We start from the raw sequence: 23,003 nt of genomic DNA on the forward strand, positions 1-23,003 counted from the left end.
CAAGATTGTGTTAATAAAATTATCCCGCCAGGAGAGTCCCTTACGTATGTAAATTACCGCAGGAGCACATTTTAAAACATTCGGTGACTTCAAAGAAGCTAGAGCAACAAAGGAAACACCATTAAGGGAACAGGCGACAAATATATCAAACCAGTCCGTTCAAAGAATGCTATGTTAGAGCACGAAGCCATGGAGTCACCCTCCTTAACAAAAGAAGAAAGCTTAGTGACCAGCTGTAAAAGGGCTTGAAACTTAACAATGCAAATGTTCTTATGTGTTTTCATATCCATGATGTTTTCAAATTTTAGCAAAATGGAACTAGAAGTAAAGATATTAGAGTACTTGTCCGGTAATTTTTGAATACCACTCGTACGCCATTACATTACAAAGACAAACTTCATGTTACTGTTCCGTTTTTGTATCATCTGTTGTGAAACGTTACGATTTTTTTAAATTGAGAAATATATTAGGATATACGGAGCAAAGAAGAAATATAAGTAATTTGGTATATATTTAGTTTTACGTAATAAAATAATTACTGCACGAAACTACTAAATAGATAAAGTTAACACGAGAGTAGCCCGGTTTAAGTTGGAGTTTTCCAGCAAGAAACCCCTGTCCGGGATGCAAGAATTTGATGCTATTCATAATGGCATTGAAACTGGAAGTAAGTTTAGTTTTAAAGGTTCAAATATATTCAATATAACCATGATAAACAAATACTTACCGCAGTACATATTACATGAACACATTATCGTTTTTCAAGCAGGATGAAATGTTAGTGACATATTTTTTTTAAATCTTAACCTTCTCTCATTGGCAAGAGATACAATCTGTGAAGTGATGAGTCAGTGTTTAAAAAGCAAAAAAAACAAAAACGGCCAACAAATAGCAAAATCTTCCGGGATAATTTGTGAATGAATATATCTGTCTGTCTTTCATTGCGGGAAACCAGTTTAGTATACTGTTTTCAAAAGGATATCTCCAGTTATACGTAAGTTGAGTTTTTGTGGTATCTAAATCGAAATAATTTAATGTGAAAATAACTCAATTTTTATTTGAAAACAAGTACGTAAAATAGTGTGTGGATGACACCATAGTAATTTTGTCAGGAATATTGTATGCAATTTAGATGATAATCAAAAATATGAAAATGAATATTAAACTGAATGTAGACCGTTTCAGCGACTATGTTGCAATTGTGTGTCAGTAAAACACCAGATAAAGAAAACTTAACAAGTCCTTATTACAATATTCGGCAAGTTTTCTTCCTTGATCTTGATTACGTGGCACATATTTCGAAAAAGTCCAGTATGCACCGTCCTTTTAATCTATCGTTTCTTTATCGAAAACGGAAGAAACGAAGTTCATCTTACAATTTTTCGTCATATGTATTAAAAATAACATACAAATTAGAATAAATAGAAACTTATTTATATAAAAATCAGTCTTACATTAACAAAACGAACATGTTTTATCACAAAATAAAATAGTAAATAACATTAAATTCTAATATGACTTAACAATGCTTTAAGGTCAAGAAAAAAGCGTAATGCAGCGCCATCTAGCGGAACGTAAATCATTACGCTTGACGACACCATGTATTTGCGTTCTAAGCATTGGCGGTAAACAGCTAAAGGTTGCATTTTGCATCAGGTTTCTCGTCATATTTAAACAATAAAATATCTACTTGTAGTTCATAGAAGGAGTGAATATAACTACTGCCTACTTTAAATGTATTTTCTGATATATTCTTTTCTATGAAAGCTCGAATGAACGCCATGAAGCAAAAAAGAAATCATGTTTAAAGTAAAAATATGGACAAGATTTTGTCAGCTTTTGACCGTATTCATATTTATAACACTCAGATAAAAACTTCCGCCGCTTTTATCAGTATGTGTATATTTTTTTTTCAAATCTGAATAACGTGAATGTTATAATCACGTCGCTGTGATAAGTCGCTAAGATATGAAAGATCGGTGCCGTTTCCAAACTTTTACGCAAACATTTAAAACCAGGGTCCCTCGAAGCATGACAACTCCAAGTCTGTTCAACATAAAAAAATGTACGGACATGAAATGAATAAGTTATTGCACTCTTGCATTTGATAACCATTGTATTGGGTTTACACCGTTTCTCACGTCACGAACCTTCCAATCATGTCACTGTGGTCAGCTTACACATCCTGTCTTTAAAGTTTCTGAAACTTTCCCACTTTATGGAGCGCTGTAGCTAATCGGGCTCGAACTAATATCTTCGTATACCTGGGGGTATTGCATTTAACCATTTATGAAACAGCCAAAATAGGCTTAAACCAAATAACAAAAAAAAAATTAATAATGCAGCAAGCCGTAAAATAAGGCTGCAAATAATCCTACAAACAAGCAATATGAAGTTGGTTGAAAAAAAAACAGGACAATGACGTAACATTTTAACTGTGCTTAAACTTCCCAATTTTCATAGCACCGTAGCGTGAAAATGAACCCGCTAGTCAAGGAATTTTATAATCTTATTTTATTCAAAGACATTCCAGGAACCTTTTCAGAAAATTAAAAAAAAAATCTTTGGAGGAGAGAACAAGCAGTTAAATGTTTAATCAGAAATATATATATATATATGTTTTTCATTACGTTTTTGTGTGTGTAACATGCATTCAGGTATGCAAGTGTGACAATAAAAATTGTAAAGAAATCGGGAAAATGGCTTATAAAAATTAGAATACGCTCAAAATGAAATTCATGTTGTTGTAACCTTTTTGTGATTAACTCATGTTCCCCTAAATACAAACAGCTCTGAAATTGTGCTGTACAAACGCGTTAAAAGGCGGGTAGGGGAAAATTTAAGACAACACAGCAAAAACGAAGTCGGGGAGCCCCGTATAATTTAAGGCTAGGTTAAAACGTGATTTTTGACATCATTTGCGTAAAAAGTGTGCTTTTGACCTTTTAAATAATTGTTGTCCACAGGTGAAGTTCTGCTTTTGCTACTGTTTAAACATGTTATCAAAGATGCAACTTGTTTTTGAATTTCCCTCTCATTACACCTTCTTTGCATTAATCATCGCAATGAAATTATGTTGATGTCACGTCGACATGATATTAAGCGCCCTGTACGCATCAAGAAATAGCGCTTTCAAATTTGATAAACTATTTTACTTAAACACATGTTTTAAATGAAATTTCACATAGCATAACTGTCTTCATTAATTTACACACACACGAAGTTGGTTTATTAGCGATGTAGAATAGTTCACCATCATTTGCGCCGAAATGGAACTATTCGCAAGACGTATTACCATTTCCGGTCCTGGTGTGTACAAACAAAGCAGTGTGACGACCTACCATTTGGTGCCATACATGCGCTAAAATATTCTACCTAAATTTTTCAATAAAAGATATATTAAATTTGAAATAATTTATAGCAAAATCGTGTTTGAATACTGTTTATACACTCGGCGGTTATACGGCGTTCCATCTATCGTGTATAAATAAGTGTTAAAACACAGATTTGCCATAAAGTATTTCTGAAATAAATACGGGAAGTTGTGTATCCAGTTTACATACCGATTGTGGATCGAATCAGCACACACACTATCTTTACAACTGCTCTGTTGTCTGTCTTTTTTTGTTTGTTTTGGGTTTAACGCCGTTTTTCAACAGTATTTCAGTCATGTAACGGCGGGCAGTTAACCTAACCAGTATTCCTGGATTCTGTACCAGTACAAACCTGTTCTCCGCAAGTAACTGCCAACTTCCCCACATGAAACAGAGGTGGAGGACTAATGATTTCAGACACAATGTCATTTATCAAATAGTCACGGAGAACATACGCCCCGCGCGAGGATCGAACTCGCGATCCCGAGATCCGTAGATCAACGCTCTTACCTACTGAGCTAAGCGGGCGGGCTCTGTTGTCTGTCAAACACATTCTCCCATGATGGTGCTCTTATGCTGCATATTAGAGTAAACATCAAGTGCAGCTAAGTACCATAGACTGTGATCATGTATTGTTACTGCATAGGTATTAATTAGGTTTAAGAATAAGGTTATAGAAAGTAAGATAGTTAAAAATGCTGCCATCTTGAAAACTATGTACTTGTACTATTACATGTATTCCAAATATTTAATTACATTTTGTACTAGTCTTAAAAACACCAGGGATAAATTTGCAGTCTATATCAAACAAATAAAACAAGAACAGATCACTCCTTAACTGCAAAAATGACCATTATAGCAAGAATCAATGAAACAGAGGAGCCAATTAAACATGTCCGTCCTTTTCTACAACTGACTAGGAACTGATCACACGTGACGCTTACAACAAACAAAAATGGCGGGAGAAATTCCCATTATAGTCAAAGGGAGATAACTTGTACTGGCTTAAGTAAATAATTCAACATGAGTACATATTATCTTGACAATAAAACAAATAATCGTGATGTTTGTTTTTTAGCTCGAGACGAGTGGAAATGTCTGCCATCTCACTTACGGTGTTAGTACTTGTGTCGATCCTGGTAGTGGAGAAGGCAACCTCGTGTAATCCCCCTTCCTGGCGGACAGATGGATGCAGTATCCCCTATGGCTTACCTTACTTCTACAAAGAGAATTTCAGACCAGATTGTGACAAACATGATGTATGCTATGCCTGTGTACGTATGAAGTAAAAATACCCTTACCTTTTCAAGTTAGTGGTTTGTAAATTTACATTTAGTAATGTAAAAAAGGCAATGAAATATGATAAAACCTAAATAAACCTAAATCGCTATTTTAAGAATTTTAAGATTTGTTCTGTGCGAGTGTGTCAAAGGTTGATGTATAAAGTCTTGAATATATTATGAATACGTCATTTAATCTGATAAAGCAGCTCCCTTTCAACCCACTGAAAGGATGACTGTGTTGAATTTTGGCACTATCTGATCAAAGGCATACTGCAGCAATTTTAAATAATGCTGAAACGCGACAATATAAACTTAAAATGATTAAGCAGACTTGAATGCTGTATGTCATTTTGCATTCAATCTAGCATATTGACTAAATTAATTTGTTTTTCTTTTAAGGGTGCAAGATTTGGACGAAGCAGGAGCTACTGTGACCGTGTATTTTACCAAAATATCTTATCACGCTGCAACACAGACACAAGCGTAAAGAACACTGGTTTTTGCCGTGATGTTGCATTTGACTATTATCTCGGCGTTCGGCTAGGCGGTAGGTCACACTACGAAAATCCGTCTCTAGACTGGTGCGGAGAGAGTTGGGTCCGAAGCTGCTTATAAGGACATTTTCTGAAGATAAACTATATCCTAAATTTTGTTTCATGTGTACGGCTTTTCTGTGATTAATTCAAACTAAATGATCACAAATCCGATAAGTGTTTTATTAAAAAAAATTTAAGTTCAAACAAGCAGTACTAATTCTCATACACTAATTACGAAACAAATATGCTGTACCAAAATTGTGTTAAAGCTTATTCCTATGACATTCTTAGCACTTGTTAAAGATTAAAAAAATATTTCCTTAGCAGTTCCTTCTTTTACCTAAAGACCTTCGATAATTGTACATTGGTGTATCTAGAAATAAAATCTTATATTAGAAGTTCACTGTCATCGTTTATTTCATATTCTGAAAAAAAAAATCATTTCTAGAAACCACATATCCACAGGGTTGAAATTTGTACATTTCATGTTGAACTTTCCGTAATTGCGACTTTCTGATATACGAAAATCCTTTTAGCGCATATACAGACCAGCCAGTGGGTATACCGGAACATCAACAAATTTGATGCTAAATCAAAGCAGTTACACGTATAATTTACGTGACATAACTTACGAGACCGTCCTGTATCTTACAAATCAAGTGTCTATTTTAAAACTGGTAAAATTTGGTTGGTTACTAAGGGGAATGCCAAGTTCCAAAAATAAGCCTCCTCAAAACGAAACCCGTAGCACGCAGACGTGCACACTACAAAACACACGCGCATACAAAGCCAACGCACGAGAACAAAATGAACAAGTAAAGGAACACAGTGCCAAGTGGTTAGTTTCGTAAATTACGATCCCGTAGATTAGAAACAATACGGGTTTCTCAAATGCTTGTCAGTAGTGCAAACGACTATATTAGTATGGAATAAATACATATCGTATACTGTACTTAAAAACTTGATGCTTAAACGTACATACAATTTGCATGCATTATACCTTACAAATACGGTTGATGAACATAGTTACTAAAGGCAAAAGACTTGTAGATTAGATATTGAAAAATCGTTTTTTTAATTTAATTTAGTCCCGTTATTTTCTATCTTGACAGATTATAATTGTAATAACTGTTGTTATTTATAGAACTGGTATATAACCCGTTTATTCATATCGTAGTTTATAATGGGTAAATTAAATATAGGGAATAGCGCATGTATTTTCGTTTAATAACATCTGCGTTGTTTTATCACAAAGTCATTTTCATTTAGAGCCGTAATACGCTTTGCCACGGAACATGCATATATAAAAAGGTGTTTAATAGCTTGTGAGCGCGAGAACCTCTATGTTAACACACGTTTACCCTTCTGTTAAAACACAAGAACAGCAGTTTTATGCTAGAATATATATTCAAACATTTTTTGCTATGTCTTCGTGGATTAAAGCATTTCGACAACAAAGGGATTTGAAACTGAAAATTGCGATACAGTCTCAAAGAATAAATATATCCGTTTATTTATTAACTAAGGTAAGTGTTTCTGTAATCTAAAAAAAGATTTAAAGTGATACATCCTCTACAACAATGTATTCCATCAAATTTTCATTTGGCAACATGGGGATTTCGCTATCCTTGGGTCATTACGACCACTAAAATTCAGGTTTGCCACATTCATGGGTAAACCATCCTACGCTCCTTTTTATTCGCAGGTAACAGTTGTTCTAGCGGATTCAAGAACATCCGATAAATGATGAATGCAAATTGAAGTATAACATCATAATCCCTTGCCGCATCCGTTGTCGCGGTTCCGTGAGAATGACTCTGAATTCTTACTCGGATTCTACAATTACCTTGTTAATTTGAGTTATTTCCGTAAGACGATAAGTTATGTTTAAAGAATATGACAAATAAAATAAATTTAAATAATCAAACTGAGACTGGAATTGCTTTGTGAACATTGGGGCTGGGCATCGTCAACACTTGTTCCTTAAAAGTTTGCTTACGTAACAAGGTGAGCGGTTAGTAGTGCCTTCAATAAATTGGACTACAGGAAACAAAAATAAATCCTCACTACTAAATTTAGTATACATCAGTATTTGTCTAAGCGACCTTAAGACCCTCCTTGTCTTTGTTCTAGTTAGATAGGGAACAAAGTCTATTTCACATATAATGTATATGAAATATAAATACTAAAGTAAAGATAATACTTTGTAAGTATCAGCCATGTTTCCTAATAGCAATATAGTTTTATTGATTGTGGTACATCTTTCAGGTACGTTTTGTTTACATTTTATTAGAGCTGTATACGCGAGAGACTAAAGTGAAGATGGACAGTTGATAAGCGATAAAAATAGGATAGTTTCTCAGAGTTTAAACAATTGAACTTAAACGTATATAAAGTTTTTCGCACTGTTGATGCCTTTCTTTCACTGCTCTTGTAGTTCACTGTGGTATTGTGACCGCCTGGTATCCGTTGTCTCTATTGACCGGTAACCAGTTTGTTGCTTAAATTTTTTATTTCATCGAAAATATTTTACCACATTATGACAATTTACGTATTATGGGAGATTTCAACTTGCATGTAAACGATGACAACAGTTCTATTACAAACTTCAAGGACTCCCTAGTAGCAATGGGCCTGGAACAACACGTTGATTTCAGTACTCATACAGGAGGACATATCTTTGATCTAGTCATAACTGAGTCACTTAATGGTGTTCATGTAGAGAAAAGTGAGCCTGGACCTTTTTTATCTGATCGCTGTGTTGTTAAGGTTCTCTTAGATGTTAAAAAGAGACTATTACTAGTAGAAGCGTGACATTTAGAAACTTTAAAAATTTGAACGAATCAGAATTTTCCAACGACCTAAGTGCAATAAACGTTAATTCACAGAATATAGACAAGTTTGTGAAAAGGCTTGAATCAGAAATAGAGGATGCACGCTCCCCTAAAAGAAAAAACTAAATTTCTGAGAACACACAAACCTTGGTTCAATAAAGAATTGCAACAAGCAACAAGTTAGAAAGTCCGAGCGTACATGGAGGCGTTATGGTAAAACAGATCAGTCTGAGTCGTATAAACAAGTAAGAAATGAATACAATTTTGAAATCAAACGTCAAAAGAGAAAACACACTCAGTGAAAAGAAAGAGAATGCTAAAGGTGATTCCAAGACTCTGTATGGACTGGTATCTGAGCTAACTGGTATCAAATCTGAAAATCCACTGCCTCAAAGAGATTCTTATAATTCATTGGCGGAATAATTTGCTGACTTTTTCGTGGCAAAAATTTCAAAAATACGTCAATCTCTAAGTGAATACCAAAACTTTGAACCTCAAGTAAAGGATATACAAAATTTAAACAAATTTACTGAATTGACTCAAGATGAAGTGAAAAATCTCATCAATGAATTGAATACTACGTCTTCAGATTTAGATATTTTGCCAACACGTATTCTGAAATCACATGTAGATGAATTTCTCTCTAGTGTCACTAAATTGGTGAATCTCTGATTACAACAAGCTATTTTCTCTGTGAAATACAACAAGCAGGTGTTAAACCTCTGCTAAAAAGCCGGTCTTGAACTAGAGCTTTCCAATTATCATCCTGTGAGTAATTTATCATTTCTATCAAAGCTTATTGAGAAAGCTATTCTTTACAGATTAAACAAACATGTAAATCAAAACAATCTTTTGCCTAAAAACCAGTCCGCATACAGGAAATGTCATTTCTGTGAATCTGCGCTACTTCGGTTAGTCAATGATCTTCTAAGTTGTGTGGAGAAAAAGGAAGTCACGGTCCTTATTGCGATTGCTTTAAGTGCGGCATTTGACACTGTCGATCACGCCATTCTTCTAGATGTCCTAAAAGCACAATATGGCGTCTGCGATACACCACTCTTCAATGGGTAGACTCCTATTTAAGGCCCCGTACTTGTAAGATAAATATCAACAATGTATATTCATCAGACCGTCAACTTGAATGCAGCGTGCCCCAGGGCAGTTGCCTTGGTACTTGGCTGTATCTCACCTATGCTGGGACTCTTTTTGATGTCATTCCAAAATCCATATCAGTCTACGGTTTTGCTGATGATCATATAGCAAATAAAAGCTTTTGCCCTACATCTGTTTCCGTAGAATCACAAGCGATCGAAGACCTTGAAATGACTGGATGAATAGAAACAAACTGAAAATGAGCACTTCCAAAACAGAATTTATTATGTTTGGTAGCAGACCTCATTTGAACAAATGTTTCTCAAATTCCATCAACATTGCTGGTGATGATGTCAAACCTACGAATTAAGAACATCCGACAATACTTAAGAAAAGCAGCCACTTAGATTTTAGTTTTGTCTCTAGTTATTTCACATCTGGATTATAGCAATGTCATACTATATAGTTTAGCTAACTGTGAGATGCGTAAGATGCAACGTATTCCAAACATGTGCGCAAAACTTGTCCTTAACAGGAGGAAATTTGACAGTTCTAAACAAGCATTGTACCACTAACATTGGTTGCCGGTGAAAGCAAGAATTGAGTTCAAGATACTTTCTTTCATGTATAGCTGTCACACTGGCAGAGTACCTCTGTATTTAACAGAATTGCTTAAAGAGTATATTACTAGTAGACAAGGTTTGAGATCGTCTGAAAATTCTGAATGTCGTTATGTTGTTCCATACAACAAGTGCAAAACATTCAATGATAGAAGTTTCTGTACTATTGGTCAAAAACTTAGGAATGAACTGCCGTTAGAACTATGCAAAAGTAAATCACTTGACACATTAAAAAAATCTTAAGACACTGTATATCGTGGATTGTTCTAATTTTTTTATAACTGTTTATCATGCGAAAACAGCAGGTGATAGTTCTTAATATTTTGTAAAAAGTCTTACATTTCAACATTTTTATCTCCAAGGTCTGTTTAACAAGTGAATGAAGTATTGCCATGCAATACATAGTCCCCTACTGCAAGGCACCTTATTGTTTCTACTGCAGTATAACATAATGAATTGATATATGTCAATGATGTATAAACAAAATTGTACTATATATACAATATGTTATAACAAAACACTTGGATTAAAATTTGCATACATATAGTTGCTTTCATATGGATTTATTTTGGCCAATTATGAAAAAAGTTCCCATATAAGTTATCTATAGTGACAACAAAGGGAAATTAATAAAAAAAATCTATTAGAAAAAAATAATATTACAAGTCCACACAAAACTCTTTATCAGGTAGAGATAGGTCAAAATACATCTAAAAATTCAATGTAACATGCATGTTGTACACAGAAAAGTGGTCTCGATTTTTCCCTACGGCCAGTAATAAAAAGTAACAATATAATATATTTATAGTAACAACAAAGGGAGGTATTTCTTAAAGCAAGGGTGCCTCATGGCAATGAACATTTAGAAAAGTGTTCATGTAATCTAAAAAAAGAATTAAAGTGATACATCAAAATCCCTTCATGCATGGAGAAGAAATACTCTGGACAAAGTGATTCTTAAATTTAACCTTTGACTTCTAAGAATGACCTTCACCTTAGACCTAGAGACCTGGTTATTGCGCATGACAATCCGTCTCATAGTGGTGAACATTTGTGCCAAGTTTCATCAAAATCCCTCCATGCATAAATAAGAAATGCTCTCGACAAAGTCTTTTTTGTATCTGACCTTTGGCCTCTAAATGTGACCTTGACCTTAGACTTAGGGCCCGGGTTTTGCGCATGACATGTTGTCTCATCCAGGGAAATATTTGTGCCAACTGATATTTAAACCCTGCCTTGCATGACAAAGTTATAGACCGGACAGGAAAAAATCCTATTGACCTTTGATCTCAAAGTGTGAACTTGAGCTTTAAGCCAGGGTTCTGGTTGTTTCGCATGACACGTTGTCTCATCATGAGGAACATAGTGCCAAGTAATATTAAAATCCCTTTATGGATGGCAGAGTTATGGACCGGAAAGAAAAAAAAGCCCTTTTGACATTTGACCTCCAATTGTGACCTTGACCTTTAAGCTAGGGGTCTGGGTCTTGCAAATGACAGGTTGTCTCCTCACGGGAAACATTTGTGCCAAGTGATATTAAAATCCCTTAATGAATGACAGAGTTATGGACCGGACACGAAGCAGACCCTGTTCATGCCATGTTAACATTTGACTGCTAAGTGTGACATTGACCTTTGAGCTAGGGGTCTGAAAGTTGGACAAGACACATCGTCTTATTATGAGGTGCATTTATGCCAAGTAATTTCAAAGTCCCTTCATGGATTAGAGAGTTATGGGCCGGACAGGAAAAAAGCCCTGTTGACATTTGACCTCCAATGGTGACCTTAACCTTTTGAGCTAGGAATCCGGGTCTTGCGCTTGGCACGTTGTCTCCTCATGGGGAATATTTGTGCCAAGTGATATTAAAATCCCTTGATGGATGACAGATTTATGAACCGGACATGAAGCAGACCCTGTTCATGCCATGCTAACATTTGACTGCTAAGTGTGACCTTAACCTTTGAGCTAGGGGTCAGAAATTTGGGCATGACACGTCGTCTTTTTATGAGGTACATTTGTGCCAAGAAATATTAAAATCCCTTCATGGATGGGAGAGTTATGGACCAGACAGGAGAAAAGCCCTGTTGACCTTTAAGGTAGGGGTCCGGGTCTTGCGCATGACACGTCGTCTCATCATGAGGAACATTTGTACCAAGTAATATTAAAATCCCTTCATGGATGACAGAGTTATGGACCGGACAAGAAACTGCGGACGGACGGACGGGCGGACGGAAGGACAGACGAAATGACGGAATGAAGGAATGACGGAAAAGCGCATTCATATAGTCCCCGAAACTGTCCAGTCTGTGGTCTGAAAATGTGAAGAAATAAAATCTCGCACAAGTTAGATACTGAATTAATTTAGGTGAAATAACTGGTATTCTCCTAGGAATAAAATGTTAAAACACATTCTACGAGACCTACGTGAAAATCTGGATCACTAGTTCTACGTCAAAGCATAGAAAAATACTTCTAGATATAACATTTTAACTCGATTTACACAAAACCTTATCAGAGTATTTATACAATGTATGATAATTTGGAAACTGGATCATCTAGGGTCAAGAACTAGGTTACATGTACTAGGTCAAACCATACAAATACAACATCATAGAGGCAACGTGCATTTTAGGAGCCAAGCCGTTGGTTCCAGTTCTTCTCTACATAAGAAAACTTGCAAGTCGCTTGTTGAAGGTCGTAAAAAACGATGTGCCAAGGCTCTTCTACATAAACGAATCTGTCGTTTTATATTAAAACTAAGTCAGTACTCCGGGTTAGTCTCTCAGCTGGAGAGATAAATACTAGTATCTCACTTCGTCAATATATCCAAAACTACACAGATGCAATTTTAAGATACTGAATATTTCGAATTACTTTTTAAGAAGCTCTTTAGTGTTAATTGAGTTTGCAATATATCAGCACTGTGTATAGTGTCCAGTGACTACTTTTAACGAACCAGCTTTTATTCCACGTCAAAATGATTTTTCCAGTCCGCGGTACGAACGTATGTTTCTAGTTTTCTTTCCTCATTTCATATGCTTTAAATCAACACAAACATAAAGATTTATTATGGTAGTTCTGCACGTTCGGATCCCTTTTTTGTACAATCTAGACTTTGATATTAAGCTCTGATTTTTTCAAACTTAAGAAAATACTAAGGAATTTAGGCAAATAAAACAGAAAGTGTGCTTTATATTTTGCTAGACAGATTTGAAAACTTTGGACCTCACACACTTTTTTTTCTATTGGAAAATCACAATCTTCGCGAATAAAAAGTTTTATTCAATGCCGATTTTAGTGAAACTTCGTACAGTCAATAACTATAATTTGTAATATGGTAACTAAAAGTGTATAGAATCGTGTGCTTGTTTTTGAGATATTTGCCCAAGATTAAGAGATCTGCCCGTTACAAGCTGATATTCAGACATTATTTCAAATTCGTTAACGTATCAAACGCTCTAATATGGTATTATTGTCTTTAAAAAGATAAAAAATGTTGCCGTTATGATAGATTTACTTACGGGATACCATTAATTCCTAAAACGATTTTGGTCGTTGACCGTTATCTATGGACTAACAAGGAGTCCTTAAGTTCTCAAAAAAGTTTCCACTTGCAATGTCGGGCATAAATGATGACGTCGCGTCTTTGAGTTTTCTGTAATTCATGAAACTGTAAGATGACAGAAGTATATATTACAGACGCATTAACGGAAACGTCTTTTGACTGCAAATATTTATACCCCTATAGAAATTATACCGGTAAAGGATAAAGCTTTATGAATATAGTGAAAATTATTTGACTAACTTCTGCGCTGTAGAAGAGGATATCTAAAACAAACAATAAACATGTTTCGTAAGGAAATGACTTCAACGAGCAACGGTGTAAATTTCATTCTAATATGCTTGTCACTGTAAAAACACGCTTACGCTAGAATGACGTCATGTTAACGTGCGGTCAGGTCAAAGTTTTTGTTGCGACCAAGAAATTGCGCTACTATATTTTATCTACTGTTGAGATTAAAGGCATATTAGAATTGAAATAATCTGTAGCAAAACTGTGTTGCGCCCTCGTGAAATTATAACGCCCGACTTATTACCGCCCATCGTGCATAAATAGTGTTAGAGCACTCTTTTGCTATAAATTATTTCTAAATAAAAACTGTTATGAATAAGGTCATAGTAGTCACTAATGATGACATACCATTTTTAGAACCAGATTACTTACATTTCATAAGGTTATACGAATGTCAGTATTGCTTATAAAGCAGAGTGCAGTCGCAAGTAGATCAGCTAAATGACATGAATCCATACCTTTGATGAAACATAACTTATTCTTTTCTTTGACTCAGATAAATCATATTCCTTAGGTAATTTTGGAAAGTATCATACTGCAGTGGGCAATGAGATTTTACCATAAATAAAGGATGAACCTGACAGTCTGCAACTGTAGGATTAGGACTGCAAACGTGAAGGTATAAGCAGAAGCCAATTTAATCATTAGACCCCAGCCTTGATCACCGACTTAGTCGGGAGATAATAATAATGCCGACAACAGGAGCTGCAACATAAACTCAATCTGCAAAAGAAACCCAACAACGTTCTGACGAAACCTTGTCAGATGCACAAATTCCACAAAATCGCAGTGCTACAGAGGCCTGGTCGCTCCAATACTTGGTTCATGTTCTCCGTCCCCAATTAATTCTTATAAGCAGGAATAAGACTAAAATCAACTTCCGATGCATGTCGCTACAGCCAGACCTTGGTCAGGGTCGACCAATTTTCATTTTATGCACAATATATATCGCGTTTACCTGTTTTACCTATGTACTATTTGTTCATCTCACAATGTCCATAAACATGCACTTATTTGCGACAACGCTCTAGAGAAGGCCATGCAATATGCATTGAAGAAGAAAAAGAGACGATGATCATGACTTGTGTCTATTGGTCATGTACCTGGTCTGGTCATATGACTGGAGACTTGTATACGGGAGCTAATTTATCATATAACATGGATGAAGTGTGTGGTGAAACTGAAAGGAACCTTAAAACCAGGCTGACAGAACATATTATCAGAAATTCATCTGAATACATGAACTATACGAGAACAATGGGCGTGTAATACGAAAGGCAAATACAAAAATTTTGACCAGTAAAAGTCAAGATGAGATTCGACAGGATATCCCTTAACTGAGACGAGGGATAGGAATAATTTTCCATATACAAACCTCTAATTCAGACAAGATACCTGTCCAGGTTAGGTACAAATACAAATGAATAATAATAAACAAATAAATACATTAAAATGTATTGACCTCCGGGACACTAACTGCTATTATAAATGTTATACTGTAAAATCAGATTTTTTTGCAATTTCGCTATATTCGCGATGCCCTACATCTCACGAAAATTAATCATCGCGTAAATGTTTACCATTAGTATAATTCAAATTCAAGTAGGATACCATTTTTACAATTTAGCGAATAGTAACCCTCGCGAACATACTCAAAACTTCAATTCGCGAAATTTTGACCCAGCTAAAATACGTGCTTTTACAGTGGGTTATTATTTTTCGAAATACAAAGAATAATTGTTTTCATGTTTAAAATGAAGTTCTGCAATATTCTTTGTATTCCGAAAATGTACACATTTATTTAAATAATGAAATATTAACTTCATATTTTCAACAATCTTTAAGGTTTATTTGTATGCATTTATTAAACGTGAATTACTGTTTCAGGGTTATCATGTCAGTTTTTAAACTGCAGTTGGGTCAATAACTTAGATTGTCAGCAGTATAGTCATGGAATACTGTCCGGAACCAATGGACAGGACTACTCTAACAGGTTTTTGTTTGCTTTAAAATGGTCGTTATGATCAAGTTAAATATTTGAATAACCTAGAACGACATAGCACAGTAAGTAAAATAACACCAGCAAACATATTTGTAGAAATGAGCTGCTTTTCTCTCATCTGTAACTTTACATTTTTATCTATATCAGCTGGCTGGAGTTGACATTTTATAGGAACGTACCATAATGCAAATGTGTTCTTCCATAATTAAACCTTATAGAATATCAATAACCAAAATGTATTTTTTCATACTTACACCCTTAAATATTCAACTACATAAAATCATCTATATATGTTTTCGGTTAAGATGCTACTTTGCAAAAGCACAGTGTGTAGACAGTACCCTGCATAACGCTGGAGAAGGATCGTGTGCTTCTTTAGGTAAGAGAAATATAGTTATTTTCCAAAGAAAACAATCCCGAATACACAGTTCTTTACAATCATTTTGATTGTGAAATATTTAATATCAAGTTAAAACATTTTGTTTTTGTGCCTTATAACTTCATTTCGACAAGAATATCTTTTCGAACTATCATAAACGGATTAAATTTATAGAATTTATTATGTTGGTATATGTCGTTCACAAATTGTCATTTCTGTTAAACATAAATGGTAAAAAAATTTGATTTGGCAACGAGGTATCATTTCCAAACAAAACAAATGCCTGTTAAACAAACATGGATTTATTTTATGTTTTCCTATGATTTTAAAGTGAGATTTTTTTAATATTGTTTGTTGAGTATTAAAGATATTTGACATTAGATATTTTCACATTAAAATCATATTAAGATATATTTATACGCTGAAAAATCTGAATAAATAATTTTATTATCTATACAAAAAGTCTACGTCAAGAGACATTAGATCTACTTTTACTTAAGTGTTGTAAATCTTATGTGATGTATTTTACTTAAGGACGCTCGCTACAGTTTCGTAATTATTTTGTCAGTAATAGATTGTGATGAAATGTTTTGTATTAAAAGATCATGTTATGATGTATTGAAAAATGAAATAAAAATACTAGGTCATCAGCTTTATTTCAATTTAATTTGCCCCTAGATATGGTGCTATTTTTAACATTTTTCAAAATTTCTATAATCCTAAAATATATTTCAGTAAAGTACAATATTCAGCACAAATTTGATATCTAAGCATTTTTATAACGGAAAACAATATATCTATTTGAAACATGCTGAGATCAATCGAGATTAAGTAATTTTGTAAAGAAAGGAATACTTGTTCAGCAGACCCAAGGACTATTTTTGCATATTTTTGTCAATTTTAAATTGGTACTTCTGCTATTTTATCGAGTTTCACATAATAGAATTTAATCAAACTCTGCACATACATTTGGTAATGTCTACCTAATCTAAAACAAAATTAAAATTGATAGGTCACCCTAGTGGATTTCGCTTAAATCAAATTACAACGAGGTGGGGTGTGGCGGGCATTTATACAACGCAGGTTGGTACGAAATACTCTTTCAGTGTTTGAGCAAATGACTTAGAGGTATATCAAATTATCAAACGACAGGTTTCTTAATAAGCGGATTTTAAGGTGTTTCTGAAGCATTTTGATGTCATAGAACGATGAAAGTTTCCGCCTTTCTCTGAACAAAACCTATAGTTTACGAATACGGATGTACGGTATGGGTACGGTACGGGATTAGAAACAGCTGTGACTCAATGCAGAGTTGGAGAGCTAGTATAAATTACAGACTCCAGTATATGTCGGATTGAAGCAGTTTGAACTAAATGTACTTTAAATGTATATATTTTGTAACCATGGTGATACTTACCCTAACATTTAGTCAGTATATAATAATATTTCACATTAAATGCATGCGAACATACAATAAGTTCCGAATTTTTGCCGTACGCGACATTAGATAATCACTTACGGGCATGCGCAGAAAACCGGCCCAACTCTGTAGTGAGCTACATCGATTAGGTAGCAGGGTACACTTAGATGCGAAAATTTTGGGCACGGACGGTCTTACATGTAGCGAGTCGCAATATTGCACTTCCCCTATGAGCAAAATTAGGGTGGCCATTTTATAAATTGTTTTGTGCTTTTAATTAATGGCAAGATCAGGATTCTCATACAAGAATAAAGAAAGTTATCAAAACGAAAGGTTTACACCATCCATGAAAAATAGCATGCCAAAATCATCAATTTTGCACCTTTTGAACAGCCTACAATGATCCCCCTGCAAGAACAATGTCCAATTTTATTGCATTTCTCAATTTAATAGTCCTTACTGAACGTCAGGACATAAACGGAATGGGGGCCCATCCAGCTCGTTTTTGTTCCACAAAATAACGAAAATGTTCCTGAGTATCAATCAGCAAGCACAGAACCCTTCCGTGATTTGAATTTTTCCGCGAAAATGTGTCTCATTGATCATACAAAGCTACCAGCAGTTAGTTTTCCAACTGACATCAGGATTTTACATGTATCGGCTGTATAAATTTTCTAAAGAATTAATAATCATTATCTCTCACCTTAATTTATAGACATCCAAAATCACGAAGTTCTATTTATAATAAATATTGACGGGGGCCAAAATTCGAAAGTGTACCCTGCTACCATTAGAAACACAACCAATCGGCACGGTGTTGGGGGTAAATATCGACCCGTCCGGAAAAACTGTAGCGAATGCCTTTAATTAATCTGTTTTGCTAGAGGCTACGCAACAAATTCAGTAAGTGTAATTATGATAAATATGATCTGATATTTATATTCAATTGTAATTTAAATCAATTTGAAAAAACGGTATCACAGTCTAATTTTTAAATGTACTGTGAAATCATTTATATTCGCGTAGGACGAATTTTCGCGTATTTCGCGTTAGAACCGATGCGCGAATTTAAGACCGCGCGATTATCATTTTTTAATTTACTTTTTCATTTATAAATTGAAAATGCGCGAATTAAAGCCCGCGCGAAAAGGTCCTTTTTCACGTTTGCGCGAAATTTCATGCCAGCGAATTCAAATGATTTCACAGTATGGTATTTACAAACACCGTAAGATTTGACGATACGCCAACTTTCTGATTTCATTTCTTATATTATGACGAAAATACAACACTTCCACATATTAATAAAATTGCCTTTGAGATGCACGGAATGCTATATGTTCACTCCTTTCCAGTTTCTAATTTGAATGTCGTGTAAAGACACTTTTACTATGAGGGAGTGGTTAAGGTCGCTGACTTCAGATCACTAGCTTCTCATCGATGTGGATTCGAGTCTCACTCGTGGTATTCTTCGTGTGAGGAAGCCAACAAGCTGGTTTATGGAAGGTCGGTGGTTCTATTCAGGTGCCCGTTCGAACGTTTCTTCGAATATGATGGGGATTAAAAATGACGTGCTCAACTTATATAAACATCCAAGGGGTGATTTGTGCTGACTGTTCTTAGACGATTCCCAGCTTTGTTCACATATTTCGTCCGTGCTGTCTACTTTCAGTAAATACATTAAAATTTAACAGAAGGAATCAGCAGAAGGAAAAGGTATTCTATGTGTTGATTCTTTAGCCCAATTCAATAATGTTTGTCAGTATTTCTTGATATCTTTGCATTTTTCTTCTCGTAATTGTATGTCTGAAAGAGAGATGTCCCATTTAAATACTTTTTTTTCAAAATTGAGCACTTATTGAACGCCATTTGTTTTTTAATCTTCATATAAAATATCTATTAACAGGATTAAAGGCAACAAAAGCCACTACTGCCAAGATTACCACTACACAGCCAACAACTATCACAACACATCCGGTTACCACTGCCCAGCCCACCACTGATCCTCTCCGCGTCATTTGTGACTCAATCTCTCATGTTCACTGCGCCAACGACATTGAACCTGTCTGCGGATCAGACGACCGGACATACGTCAATACGTTAGATTTACTTTATTCTTAAGCATGACGTTGTTCATTTATTTCTTTAATGATGCAAGTTTGTTACATTCTATTTGAGACTTTTCTTAAATCCCGAATCGCCGTGTTTAAGGATAATATTTAGAACATCAGGTGCGAGTTTCGCTAGATACAGAAGTCAGTTAAGACCAAAAAACATTATTGGTCACCAGGTATTTATACTGAAGCCAACAAGTTTTCACTTGTTCTTTTTCGACTTGTATATTGAACTGTGTTAATTTACATTTGGTATGACCTTTCGACAAAGGTTGTACATACACTAATTGGACATATTGATTATATTGAACAATAAGTATAGTAGACGCAACTTGACCGCGATGGTTGACCTTATGCTGATTATTCATATCGGTTATTTCATTATAGAAATCAAGGGTGCTTAGGGTAGCCGTGTATATTTATATGGAATTAGTTTGTATACAGTGCAGTATCAAAGTATATATACTTATGTTTGATCAATTAAAACTTTCCAATACACTAATTTATATTTACACAAAATTATATTTCCTTTTTCTCGTGCAGCTCGTGTTTTACTTACACTCCTTTTAAATAATAGGTTGTGCCTTATTATGTATTATAATGCAAAGGTCAACCATCGGGGTCAAGTTGCGTCCACTATACACCGCATGTTATTACAAGATTAGCGGTTATACTGATACACATAAATAAACATCAGGCACCCCTCAATTTCTAAACAGAAGCTCCTTAATTACTTACAGGTAAATCAGTGAGAAAAGTCATTCTTTAATGTAAAAAACAGGTTATATAATTTGACTTTATATTATCCGCAGTTAAAATGATCTAGTTCATGTCATGTCCGCGCAGTGATCATTACAACTATTTGATATGTATTTTACTATAATAACGTGTTTTGGGGGAAGTACCGGTATTCGTCTTATTGCGGAACTTTATAGTGGCTTTAAACTTGGATGTATATGGTACAGTGCACAGCGTTGTTTCGCTTTTAGTGTACGTGGAGTTTTACACTAGTTACGCAAAATGCAACTTTAACTGTTTGTAGAAAATTTTCATCTCAAACGCTTAATTTGGAATACTTTGGAATACAACGTTGTTAAATTTACCGTTTCAGATGCGAGTTTCATATTGAAGTTTGCCAGCGTCGTGATCTGACAATCAAGCATATTGGATTTTGTTGAACAGAAATTTGTAAAACATTATGAGTTTGAATAAACGTACACATTTCAGTCACTCCAAACTGGCTAATCCATGAATATAAAACTTTACCTTCTACAAGTGCTGTCAAACATTTAATAAACACCACATATGAACAGAAGCCACAGTACTCTGCTAGTGTCCCCTTTACGACGAAGTGAAATTCATCTAGGAAGAAATAATACCTGTAAATTAAAACCTTCATGTGACACTCCTTGCAGCATTGTCATTATATCTAGGTTTGATTGCATTTAAAAACTACAATGGTCTATGCAACATATTACACCTATGACTGGTATTAAAGGTGGTCACACCTTTGAACAACATTTTATGACGTATGTCAGTTTTCATATATTGTGTTAGAGATTTTTTGAAGAAGCAAAAAGAGCCATTACATAGAGATAACCCCCTATCGGAAATGTATATTTTATCACTTTTTACGTTAATAATATTTGTTCAATGATCTACATTTAATTGTAAGGAATGCTCGATTTCATGTCAATGAGAGTTTCGGCCAAGGCTGCAGAGATCCAGTTTCTTCCCTTTTCCCTAAATCAATCATCGTACCTTTCAGGTGTCGCCTCATAAGTATTTCGCATATGTTAATAGCTCAAAGACTTTTGAATCAGTTTCGTATGAGTGATTAAGTTGGAATTCCGAATTAAAAGCTGTGAAAACATCTTTTGGAAGCATGGAATGCAACAAAGCTATATAAACTTAGACTCAGATTGACTGAGTCTTTTTATGATCGGTAATGAAAGGTAAGTTCATGCATTTTAAATGTTTCTTGATAGAGCATCATATTTAGCTTAATCCCCTGGAAATATGATAGATATATTTAGCTCAAACGTAATCGAAAACAAGATTCAACATCTTTCTGGCACAGATTTAGCTTCATTATCGACCACTTGAATGTCAGTCTTACCAAACCCTTTTAGAAGTAATCCATCGCACAGTTTCTTTTACAGACTCCGAAAAAATGCCGTTCGTTTGTTGTTCATTCAGGGCTGAATTGATAAAACTTGCATATTCTTGTAATTTCGGAGCTTAGAGTTTAGAAAATATACGTTAATTAGTTTCGTTTCGATAGAAAATCCCATGTCTTACATTTGTTACATTTTTCATTGACTAAGACAGACCTAAAGATGTTAGATGTATCTTTCAAATACAGAGAAGTACCAATAGTCAGTACGCGATTCTCTTCGCTTAAATCATCTGAACAGTTGTATGGTAGAATAGTAAGAGGTCCAATGCAGGTACGGATGTAATTTTGGGTAGAAACTGGAAACAGCAGTGTGAAGGACATACAAACGTTTAAGACTGGGACGTAGAATTTTGCACAAGTTAAATATAAGCATCACTCTAACAAAATGTCTACTGCAAGAAGTCTCGCGCAAGAAGACGCAGTTTTATTTCTTTGACGAAAACTCACACAAGGGTCCATTTGAAGTAGTTGATCTACATTTAAGCTAATCGAAGTTTCTGTACTAATCATAGCATCACATGACTTAAAAATCATTTTTACTTATTATGCTAAAAGCTAATAGCATCATCGTCTTGTACACATGTTCCATAAAACTAACTTACCGAAATTGCCACCTTTTTCGCTTTTATTGGTGATCAAATACAGTCAAACCTGTGAACAAAGACCACTCTTTGGAACAAGCAAAAGTGGTCTTTGTTCACAGGTGGTCTTTATTCGGGGGGAAGGGCCACTTCTCAGTTAGCCATTATCATTCTGATAAAAAGTATTTTCACAGATTCTTGCTTTCTTTATGTTCTATGTATTAACTCGCCCTATGTAAACATGCAAATTTTTAATCAAGCAGTAATTATTATGTTTGCTATAAGGTGAAAGTTGTGAAAATCCGGCGGAATTTAAAGTATTTTTTATGCCGGAACGGTCCAGCTTGGTCGTTATTTGGGGGCAAATATGACCCTTAGGAATGAATCAGGCCGGTCGCTGGTCGCTGGTCGCGGTCGCCAGGTGGTCGCTATTCACGGCCTTTTTATGAGTATTTTTCTACGGGGGGCCAGAGACCGGTCGTTGTCGACAGGTGGTCGCTATTCACGGGTGGTCGCTAGCACAAGTTTGACTGTATGTGTTCTCCAGAAAACTGGAGACAAAGTAAAGTAGCTGTCTGTAAAGCAATCTAAATGTATGATTGGGTTCGAAAGTATTTCGTTTACTGATCATTAGATATCATGATGCAAATTGAAGGTGGTAAGTAGAAAAAAAATACGTGATGTTGAGAAGTCAGAAACCAAGAAGCAACTCGGGTCATTCCATGGTTTTGCGGGATAA

The 23,003-nt window shown here is 35.0% G+C and overlaps 2 protein-coding genes across 2 annotated transcripts; both read left to right on the plus strand.

The window, feature by feature from the left end:
• Nucleotides 1–835: 835 nt before the first annotated feature.
• LOC128553485 (uncharacterized) lies at nt 836–5,596 on the plus strand. Its single transcript, XM_053534647.1, has 3 exons — nt 836–994; nt 4,453–4,648; nt 5,057–5,596. Exons 1-3 carry the CDS (start codon nt 918–920, stop codon nt 5,270–5,272), a joined length of 489 nt encoding a protein of 162 aa, XP_053390622.1. The 5' UTR covers nt 836–917; the 3' UTR covers nt 5,273–5,596.
• Nucleotides 5,597–15,813: 10,217 nt separating this feature from the next.
• Nucleotides 15,814–20,734, plus strand: LOC128553486 (uncharacterized). Its single transcript, XM_053534648.1, has 3 exons — nt 15,814–15,973; nt 19,297–19,489; nt 20,616–20,734. Exons 1-3 carry the CDS (start codon nt 15,829–15,831, stop codon nt 20,680–20,682), a joined length of 405 nt encoding a protein of 134 aa, XP_053390623.1. The 5' UTR covers nt 15,814–15,828; the 3' UTR covers nt 20,683–20,734.
• Nucleotides 20,735–23,003: the final 2,269 nt, after the last annotated feature.

Source organism: Mercenaria mercenaria, unplaced genomic scaffold (genome assembly GCF_021730395.1).
Source record: "Mercenaria mercenaria strain notata unplaced genomic scaffold, MADL_Memer_1 contig_3880, whole genome shotgun sequence".
In the NCBI taxonomy this organism is placed as follows: domain Eukaryota; kingdom Metazoa; phylum Mollusca; class Bivalvia; order Venerida; family Veneridae; genus Mercenaria; species Mercenaria mercenaria.

Excerpts from the sequence above, each read along its gene's own strand:
- LOC128553486 (XM_053534648.1), top strand. The coding sequence starts at position 15,829 with ATGTATTTTTTCATACTTACACCCTTAAATATTCAACTACATAAAATC. Across the intron at positions 15,974-19,296 it reads AGGATCGTGTGCTTCTTTAG|GATTAAAGGCAACAAAAGCC; the intron begins GTAAGAGAAATA and ends ATCTATTAACAG. Across the intron at positions 19,490-20,615 it reads GACCGGACATACGTCAATAC|ATGCGAGTTTCATATTGAAG; the intron begins GTTAGATTTACT and ends TTACCGTTTCAG.
- LOC128553485 (XM_053534647.1), top strand. The coding sequence starts at position 918 with ATGAATATATCTGTCTGTCTTTCATTGCGGGAAACCAGTTTAGTATAC. Across the intron at positions 995-4,452 it reads AAGGATATCTCCAGTTATAC|CTCGAGACGAGTGGAAATGT; the intron begins GTAAGTTGAGTT and ends TTTGTTTTTTAG. Across the intron at positions 4,649-5,056 it reads ATGATGTATGCTATGCCTGT|GGTGCAAGATTTGGACGAAG; the intron begins GTACGTATGAAG and ends TTTTCTTTTAAG.